The 10,714-nt window shown below is 42.8% G+C and overlaps 1 protein-coding gene across 2 annotated transcripts in view; it reads right to left on the reverse strand.

The window, feature by feature from the left end:
• The window catches only part of Il31ra (interleukin 31 receptor A), a 71,228-nt gene extending 61,208 nt beyond the window's left edge, over positions 1 to 10,020 (reverse strand). Inside the window, exons 1-2 of one of the 2 annotated variants that reach the window (XM_039103156.2) lie at positions 9,972 to 10,020; positions 1,612 to 1,690 (exon numbers count right to left, since the gene is read on the reverse strand). In XM_039103156.2, the coding sequence (XP_038959084.1) occupies positions 1,612 to 1,666 (55 nt within the window). In that variant the 5' untranslated portion in view covers positions 1,667 to 1,690; positions 9,972 to 10,020. 2 annotated transcript variants of the gene reach the window in all.
• Between the last annotated feature and the right edge of the window lie 694 nt (positions 10,021 to 10,714).

A 10,714-nucleotide genomic window follows, 5' to 3' on the forward strand; every position in this document is an offset into this window, starting at 1 on the left:
TTGTTAATGGCTATAGTTTCATTTTTTGTATAAAGAAAACGTTCTAAAACTGACTGTAGGCTGTTTTAAAGGTTTATATTTATGTGTACCTGTGTTGGGCAAGTACACGTAAGTACTAGTCCCTGCAGTGGGGGGGGCAGAGCAGGACCTGTGCTCCCCTGGAGCTGTGGTCCTGGTCATTGTAAGCTGCTAGGAACTAAACTATGGTCCTCTGCAAGAGCAGCAGGCATTCTTGACTCCTGAGCCTTTCTAGCCCTAACACTGGATATAGGTCACACTACATAGGTCACCCTCTAGAGGTCACCCTACTGAACAAACCAAGAGCCTCTGGATCTTACTGTTTTCAACACAGCTGTCAGATATGTGAATTTTACTCCATTAAAGCCAGCTTTCAAAGCAGCAGCTTTGGTGAGCATGTATTAAAACCCAAAAGCAGAGGGAATCACATAGGTAGTTTCCAGAAATAAAAATGACACCCGGGGCTGGGGATTTAGCTCAGTGGTAGAGCGCTTACCTAGGAAGCGCAAGGCCCTGGGTTCGGTCCCCAGCTCCGAAAAAAAAGAACCAAAAAAAAAAAAAAAATGACACCAGGTGTCAGGAGAGAAAAAATGGCTCCAAAAGTTATTTTCTACTCATCCAGGGCTGTTCACATGGGCTACCTTCGTTCAGAGCTTGTTGCTTGTCATACACAGACATTAGACATGGGTAATTAGACAGAAAGGATTAAATGTTCTTCAGTATCGGTACTTCTTCCTGAACACAGGCAGACTTTACCTCCTTGGCACTTTAAGATTGGAAATGGCCATGGGGCTAGCCTCGACCATTTGACATGCAAGAAATAATTGCTGGTAAACTCCTTGCCTTTCATTATTTAGCCCACAGTGATTTTTTATCTTAATTTTTCAACATAGATTGTGATAAACTAAGTTGCTTTTAGGTTGACATGATTTAGGTATGACGAACCCTTTGACATTGGCACAAGAAACTGTCATGTACTAATTTCATTCTTGAGAACCACATCATTGAGTTACAAAAAAAAAAAGGAAAACCTATTTCTTTTTTTTCTTTCTTCTTTTTCTTCTTCTTTTTTCTTTTATTCGGAGCTGGGGACCGAACCCAGGACCTTGTGCTTGCTAGGCAAGCTCTCTACCACTGAGCTAAATCCCTAACCCCAGGAAAACCTATTTCATAAAGTAAGTTTACGGTTTTATGCTGGGCAATGCTTATAGCTATCCTTGGGCTGTCTACCCCTTTGACTCTGTGGCATGATGTTAGGATCTGGAAATGTGTTGGGTCTCTCATAGCTGTCTTGAAACGCATGCAGTCTGTGGACCAGATAGATGTTGGACATATCTGAATGCGCTTGATCTTTATGAGGTCATTGCTTCCTTTAAGAATGTGACAGAACATCTCTCCAAATTTACATATGTAAAAGTATTTCTATTGTCAGCACACAATGCAAGCTTGTGCCCATGCATGGGCACCCAAGTACATTAAAACTGGCTTGGATTCTGTTGTTCATCTGTGGATGTTCAGAATCACTTTGTTCCAGAGTTAAAAATTCTTCTCCAAAAACGTCTGAACTACATGATCCATGAAAGGCTAACCTACCTGCTAGGCTGAATTTGCAGAGTAGAGGGAGTAGCCACAGTGCCAAGATCCACATTGTCCCAGAATTCACACCTAGAGGCTGGAGAGAGATTTCAAAATGCCATCAGTCAAGTGAGAGGCTGCTTCCTGTCTCTCTTTAACAATACTACTCCATTGACAGATTCTAGGTATTTGGGCAGGAAGGAGCTTCATTTCCTCCCCATCCCACCCCATCCCATCCCACCGCATCCATGCCACCCCATCCCAATGACTGTCCATCACAACACAGATCTTTTCTATTACATCCACCCTGTACCCATTTTAAAGATGTGTACTGGCAATGGGTTTCTCTTTTGTTCACAGTCCACACCACTTACAATGCATACTCTAAGCAAACTACCACCAAGAGCAGAGCTGCAGCAGGCAGAAGGTACTACACATCTGTACAGATCTGAGACCAGACTACAGCCTTTGCCTCAGTTACTGAGCCCTGGGCCAAATTGAATAACCCAGGCTTCCCAGAAATGCTGCCCTATTTCATGTCTCCAAACTGTTTGCCTACCAAGGCTCCTTCCCATTATAAAATTATGATACATGATATTTTGGTTTCTTACCTAGTTCTTGGCTCATAACTCCTTCCCCAAGGCAGGCCATAGAAACTGAAGTTTGTCTTTCTTGAGATGTCATAGAAACTGTATCAGAAATTCCAATTTTCCCTACCTTTTTTTCTTTATGTTCTCTTCTTCCCTCCCTCTCTTCCTCCCTCCCTCCCTCTCTTCCTTTCTTGCTTTCTTTCTTGAGACAGGCTCTCACACTGTAACTAGGGTTAGTTTTGCTAAGAGCTTTATGTGTCCAAGGCTGACATTGAACTCACAGTAGCAATCCTCCTGCCTCAGCCACTGTAAGTGCTGAGTTACCATACCAGCTTCTCCCGCCTTTCTATCTTGCTACTAGGCAGGACCCTACCTGTCCTTCTGCAGTCATAAAACTCTTGTCACTGCAGAGGGAGCCCACTCCATTTCCTAGAGGAAGGAAGTCTTTACACTCAGACTTGCTAGATTTCCCCACCTAATGGGATAGCAATTAATTTCCTATATAAAGGGGAAAACACAAAGGACATGGCCCCAGGAGCTCTCAGACAGATGAACATGCAGAGACTTCTGGAGGCTTTAGGAGCTCCACACTTCTACCCCACACCTTCTTCTATGCATCTCTTTATCTGTATATTTTCTATAGTATTTCAATAAATAACCCAATACACCTGCTCCTCTGAGTTCAGCGAGTTGTTCAAGCAAATTGGCCAAACCCAAAGAGGAAGCTGTAATAATGTAATGTAATGGTTTATAGTCAGTTGATCAAAGGCACAAATAAAACCACCCAAGGCTTGGAACTAGCAGATGCATTTACAGGGAGCCAGTCTTAGGGTTTGTACCTCCAACTGGGGGCTGTGATGTTATGTCTGGGAATGTGGTATCAGAGCTGAATTGGGTTAGAGGACGTCTCTCTGGCATCGGGTGCTACAGAATCAATTGTTTGCTGTGTGAGAAATCCCTGCCCATCTGCTATTAGACGTTTCTGTGATGACGATGACTGTGGCGTAACAGAAAAAGAGATCATGACATTTTGTTTTGCCTACCACATCCTTATTCCCAGCAAATTAATCACTTTCCTAGACTCATTTCAAGGCCAATCTATGCCAAGATGCCCTCCCTGAACACCCACAGAGCATTCCTTTGAACCTCGTCCACAGAGTTGCCCGAATGGTGCTTAGCAACATACCTTCTGCCTTCCCCTCACTCCGGTAGCTTTGCGAGACTGAAGCCTATTCAGTGCCGCGCTGCTACATGGTAGATATGGTTGTGTAGTACCGCTTATGTAGCATAGCCGTTAATAAGGAATAAAATTAATGCCAGCTCTGGGCTAGGAGAACCTAAAGACTAGGCAAACGTAAAGACAACTCATCGTAGGAAGAAATAAACGCTGTGTTTTCCTGTGACAGATTGTGGGATGTGGGCAAGGGGAGGCTTTTAGATAAGACAAGCAGTGCAAATTTCAGGAGAAAGCTACAGGGATAGAAGTCTCTTATGTATAAGCAACCAAAGTACCCACCAGATGAAAATACGTAAACAAAGCAGCATGAGACGGGGATCTCCAGAAATAGAAATGGTCAAGAGTGGTGAGCGCGCCTGTAACCCAGCATTCAGGAGGCTGGGGCCTAAGGTCAACTGTGACCTCAACAACATCCTAACCCATCACAGCAAGTTTATGCGCGGTTTAAGCAGCAAACAAGCTCCATTCACAAAGCTGAGTAATGAAAACGTCCTCAGTGAAGGGCCGGATGACTGGTTGGAGAACAGCAATGGTTATGCCTAATGTTTCTCTGGGGAACCAACGTCTTTGCTCAGGATGCAGCCTCTTGGATATAAATGAGCATCAGACATCAAGGGAAATCTTTGTTTTCTCAAGGAAGAATAAATATGTCTTTAAATTTTTTATCATGTGGACCAGCAAGATGGCTTAGTGGGTAAAGAAAGACATCTGGTGCCAAGTGTGACAACTCAAGTTCAATCCCCAGGTTCTACATCATGGAAGAAATTAACTACTGCAAGTTGTTCTCTGACTTCCACAGGTGCACATACAGGTGTGTGTGTGTGTGTGTGTGTGTGTGTGCGCGCACACACACACATAAAATTAAAGTTCTTTATCAAGATAAAAACAAAAAACTCAAAAAGAGGCAAAAAATGTAATCATTACATAATAATGCAATGTTTCTCATTGTTAGAAATTTATTAATTTATTAATCTGTTTCTAGTTTTAGGATTAAAAACATGTCTTTTTGTCTTTGTTCCCACTTACATGCTCAAAAGCATTGTTGGAGTTGGAGGGAGGGCCAGATATGGACATTCTATAAAAACAGATGCTACCAGCCCAATAATTGAACCAATATCTATAAAAAGCTAAAACTGTTGACAATAAGTTATTTTCCATGCTTAAATCTATGGCTATTTCACGTTAAATAAAATTTTAACATATGGTATTTGAAATTAATACTGATTCTCACTTTATTCCTTTATTATGAGAACACTTACCTGTTATCTGCGAGAGTCTAAAATGAAGCTTTAAACAGTTCCCAGCACCAGCCCACCTGGAAGCGAGGCTAGAGAAGTCACAGTTGAGGAGAGTGACTTTCTAGAAACTGAGACAGCAGCAGCTGGATTCCTTGGATTCATTCAGCACTGGGAACAGAAGAGCCCAGCTCTGACTTCCAAGAGCTGGATTGTGGCTTCTTAATAAGGGACAAAGACAGAGAGGGCAGCCAGAGTAGTTTTTTTTTTTCAAGCTACCAATGAGTGAGCTGCTATTTACTGATGACTATCATGCTGTAATTCCTCCAGAGAGTTTGAGTCCAAAGTGAGTAAAAGTCTTGGGTCTCCTTGGAGAGTCAGAGAATGAACCATGACCTTAAATATTCCTTGGTGATCATAATTGTGCAGGGAAGACACAGAGCAACTAAGAAGAAATATAAAGTAATGACTGTAGAGACCCAACCACGCCTTCAGGACAGGGACCCTTACTCTATTGTTTGTTTGTCCTCTGGGGATTTTTTTCAATGAGAAACCTTGTCTCAAGGGAGAGATAGATGATGATAGAATAGGATGCCAAGGGACCTTCACATGCTCTCCTGGGCAGGAACGCTTAGACACACACACACACACACACACACACACACACACACACACACACAGTGGTGAGGAGAGAGAGTCAGAGAGACAGAGACAGAGACAGACAGAGAGACGGAGACAGGCAGAGAGCAGTTTGTTTTTATCCAGGACTATTTATTGGGGGAAATTACAAAATGTTCTGTCACCAGAGTAATAGATTCTAATAGGGCAGCCACAAGATGACACCACAGCCTTGGGGAAAATACTTCAAAACCAAGTCTCCTTTCCAGGTTGCTCAGAATCAGAAGGTTTTCTCTGATTACAGATTTGGCAGAAGGGGAAGCCTAGGGCAAGGGATCTGGGACTTCTTGTCTTAAACAATCCATCCCTCACGGGTCTCTTAGAGGCTTAAGTGAGGTGAACATCATAGGAAAATGACGAAGATTCCACTGTGCTCCCAGAGAGAACCATCAACGTTTCCAGATCCTGGGTCAACAACCTTCACTTTGAAATGGAGCAGCTTGGTATTAACTGGTCTTTGGAGAAAGAGCCCTTCCCAGAAACTGGCATTCTCACTCACAGGAAACGCATTTGAACAAAGTATAGGGCAGACAACTAGAGTTTCCCAGCGGTACCATGGATGTGTCATGGTGGACCCTTAGCATCTTCAGCAATGCCATGACTCCCGTTCAAACTCACTGACTACACCACCAAGGACATAACCCTGTGGCAGCCACCATCAGGGATGAGGAAACAACCCGAACAATTACTGCTGGCTTTAAGCAAAGGCCGGGATGAAGTGTGAGAGGAGAAGTGGGAGAGTCTCCTGCCTGCTGTCTCTGCCTCCCTACATCCCATCACATGCCACAAGTGAAGGACCATGAGGGGCAGCTGTTCTCCTCCCTAGCAACCCTCCATTCCACACGACACTTTTGGCACTTCAAATCTCACTCAAGGTTGGCTCTGAGATGCCAAACTTTGTCCATTTGTACTTTCTTCCATTCAGTTAATTGTTCACAACCCATGCAACCATTGCCAGCTGACAATACTCTACTGTGTAGAGTAAAGCTATCAACCACGTCATATTAATTTGTGAGAAATTCTGAGGGACTGAGTGTTTTAGTCAGGGTTTCCATTCCTGCACAAACATCATGACCAAGAAGCAAGTTGGAGAGGAAAGGGTTTATTCAGCTTTCACTTCCACATTGTTCATCACCAAAGGAGGTCAGGACTGGAACCTCACACAGGGCAGGAACTTGGAGGCAGGAGCTGATGCAGATGCCATAAAGGTATGCTGCTTACTGGTTTGCTTCCCCTGGTTTGCTCCGCTTGTTTTCTTACGGAACCAAGAGCCACCAGCTCAGGAATGGCCCCACCCACAATGGGCTGGGCCTCCCCCATTGATCACTAATTGAGAAAATGCCTTACAGCTGGATCTCATGGAGGCATTTCCTCAAGGGAGGCTCCTTTCTCTGTGATAACTCCAGCTTGTGTCAAGTTGACCCACAAAACCAGCCAGCACACTGAGTGAAGCTGAGTAACTTGCTTGATGGCTTCATCACCCCCCGAACCCCCACAGTGTGAAGTCTCAACCTTCATGGTCACTCACACTTGTTTTCTTGACCTTTAAGAGCATCGGGCTGCCCAACCCAGTAGGGTTGACTACAGTACTGAGTACAGTACCTCAGAATTCCTCACAGGCTCTGGTGTATCCTTCTTTTTTCTTCTTTTGCTTAAAGAAAAACTGTCCCCTGTTCCCATAACTTTGTTGCTGTGTGATAGGTTCAATGTGCGCACGAGTGAGCATGTATGTAGAGGCCAACACTCAACAGATGAGTCCACCTTTTTAAAAAATTATGTTTGAATATTTTGCCCACATCTACGTCTATATACACACTTGATACCTGCAGAGGCTACAAATGGGTAGCCAGATGGCTTGGGACTGGAGTTACAAACAGCTGTGAACCACCATGTGGGTTCTGGGAACAGGAACAAAACAACAAAAAACCTGTCGTCTTGAAGAGCAGCCAATGCTATACCCTCTCTCTATCCCATCCGCGTCTGTCACTGTTGCAGTGCTCAACGATTCAGATAGACTGCCTGGGCAGAGTCCCAGGATCTTCCTGTCCCTGCCTCCCCCGTGCTGGGATTACAGCTGTGTACTGTTGTGCCCAGATTTTCTATATGGGCTCTAGGGAATTGAACTCAGGTCCTTGTGCCTGTGTGGCAAGCACTGTACCATCTAAGCCATCTTTCTAGTTCCCCCTCCTTCTCTTAATTGCTGATTTGGATCCTGAAATAATAATAATGGTCTCATCTTTCAACAGCACTTACACAGGTATTTTTACCTGGGTCTTTGAAGTAAATAGGCTAGTTATGTCTGTTTCATAATTACTTAAATATTTAAAACCATGTAAAGTATATTGTATCTATTATATTTTAGGTTACGTTATATGAAATTTCTACTTTCATAAGTCAAGCTCAGTCAAATATTGGCAATTTAAACTTAATAATGGTCTCCTTACTTTTCATATGAGGGTGTGGAATGATTTCCAGGATAAAAGTGAGAGACGTCAGATATCTGCATTTCAGTCTCAGAGTCAGTGAGCCCACTTGGGTAATGAGCTGCTTCCAAGGAAGAATGTTCTAAATGGCCAGCAGCAAGCCTGGCAAGGACACAACCACATTGTAACACTAAGAACCTACTGGGTGCTGATTACATTATACCAATTGTGCCCTTGCCTCCAAGTCCCTGTAGAGCTGGTCTTACCACCACTTTACAGATAAGCAAACTGAACATCAGAGGTAGTCGGTAAACATTTCAAAAATAACAGTTTGCGAGGGACAGAAACAAACCCAAGCTCCCTAGTACCGGTTCTCAACTACAGCGATAGGGTAGTGCTCACCTACAACTTTAAGGTAGCTCTCCGCGACTGACTCTCCCTCCTCTCTCCTGTTTTAAAACTCTACTACCCACGAGGATTTCGCTCCAATTCACCCTGCTCTGGTTTTCTCTAGTCTATACTTTAAAATCTATTTTTGTTCAGAGAATTCCTCCACCTTCTCACTCTCGATTCCCAAGATTCCTCACTGTAACTTTTTAAAAACATGACTTGCCAAAAGAGTATACTATAACTATCAAAGGAATAGCCCATATGATGGGGTTCTGACCCATAATTTCAGCAAGCAAACACACATAGTAGGAAAAAGAGAATCTGATTATCAACGAATGAGTCCTCACACTCACCTTCATGATTAGGTGGTACCCCATAGTGTCCCTCTGGTTCAAAGGATCCTGGCAGAAACCAATGCTATGCACAGGCCAAGATGTACCAGGTGATGGGCATTTTATCCTGGGGAGATGTGTGCTTCCTGTGCTTATTTGAGGGCTTTCCCTTGAATTTTAAATCCAGCCCAACCCAGGGTAGCACTTACCCACTTACGCTGAGAAATGAGTTGCATTTACTGTAACTGCACAATTAAATAAATAATCACCTGCTTCTGTTACACCACTCAACTTTAAAGGAGTATCATCTGAGAGGCCATAAACAATTCAAGGAAATTACTCAATTTTCAAGTTTATATTCGAGAACTCCTGACAAACGTGGTAATGGATATGAAGTGTTGGGAGTATCCTCAACTCCAGACAAAGAAATATACAACCACGACATTCTATGTAATCCAGGAAGGGGCCAGGGGAGATACAGTGGCTAACTCTGAAAACAGGTTTATAATTTTTATTTCTATTTATAAACCCAGCTTAGTTACCAACACGAATGCTGAAAACTAATAGTTTATGAATCCCTTGCTATGTGTTAGGGTTAGTACTAATAACTTTAAGTTTCTCACTTGATCTTCATAATGACTCTGTGAAATTGACAGTATCCCTACTGCATGGGTAAAGAAATTGAATTCAAAACCGTTGAGAAAGTATATAAAATGTGGGGCTGTTCTGGTTAGTTTAAGTCAACTTGACACAAGCTCATCTGAGAAGAGGGAATTTCAATTGAGAAAATGCTTCTGTAAGATCTGGATGCAGGCAAACCTTTAGGGCATTTTCTTAATTAGTGATCGATGGGGAAGGCCTAGCCTATTATGGGCAGTGCCATCCTGGAGCAGTGGTCCCAGATTCTATTAGAAAGCAGGCTGGGCAAGCTATAAGGAGCAATCCAGTAAGCAGCACCCCTTCATGGTCACTCTATCTGCCTGTGACTCAGGATATGTAAAACAAATAAACCCTTTCTTCCATAAGTTGCTTTCGGTCACCATATTTAATACAGCAATAGAAAAGTAACTAATCTAGGATCCTAGAACTAACCTAAGGCCACCTAAGGTTGTTTCCTATACACCAAGATCAAATTAGATGATTTGAGGGATTCCTTTATATACCACACCCTTGCAAGCTTTTGTTACTGGCTGATGAAATCATCAACACAGAAAAATAATAAGACCAGAGGTTGTGGTACAACAGGAAAGAAACCCAGCCTAAGTTTTAAGATGATATGTTTGCTACATTGATGTTCATTTACTTTAAATCCACTCCCCACATCCTTTAGGCAATCTACTATGTAGAAGAAATGAGCAGAAACAGAGAAACAGACCTAGTTGTTTACATAGTAAACATAAATATAAAATATTTAAAGTGTTGTTATAGTGCATTACATAGGAAAACTAAATAGCAGAAAATACAAAGTACTTCTTTATACAATCAATACTTACGTATACAATGGCTATTTGAAGGCATGCTCCTTCACTCTCTCAGGAAACTATAGAATGAAAAACAATAGAAATGGCAAGGAAAAGAGGAGGGACAAATAACACTAAGGAAAAGCTTCAAGGAATAATATTATATTTATCTAAAATTATACATAACAAATAAATACACACATATAAATGAAATTCTATCACTTGGACTGACATTGCTCCTTATAAGAGCAATATACGAATAACCCCACAGCACCAGTTATGAGAAACCTCTGTACATGGGCTTTGTTACTTTGTGGGCTCTTCTTTTTCCCATCCTTTATCTCTCTGTGCATCACCCCCAATCACTAGATAGGAAAGAAAGAAGGAGGGAGGGAGGGAGGGAGACAGAGAGAGAGAGGAGAAGGAGGAGGAGGAAGAGAAGAAGAAGAAGAAGAAGAAGAAGAAGAAGAAGAAGAAGAAGAAGAAGAAGAAGAAGAAGAAGAAGAGGAGGAGGAGGAGGAGGAGGAGGAGGAGGAGGAGGAGGAGGAGGAGGAAGAGGAGGAGGAGGAGGAGGAAGAGGAGGAGGAGGAGGAGAGAGGAGAGAGGAGAGAGAGAGCCCTGAATCTAATTTCTTTTCTTTTGCTTCTTCTTTGAGCATGACTACTAAGAAACCACAGCTCTCCTTGAATGCTCAACCACCACCAACCCCTGCCTATCTGTGCCCTGGCATTTATATACCTTCTGAAAAGTCCCCAGAACTCCAAATGTCACACAAA

The sequence above is a fragment of the Rattus norvegicus genome, chromosome 2, assembly GCF_036323735.1.
Source record: "Rattus norvegicus strain BN/NHsdMcwi chromosome 2, GRCr8, whole genome shotgun sequence".
Classification (NCBI taxonomy): domain Eukaryota; kingdom Metazoa; phylum Chordata; class Mammalia; order Rodentia; family Muridae; genus Rattus; species Rattus norvegicus.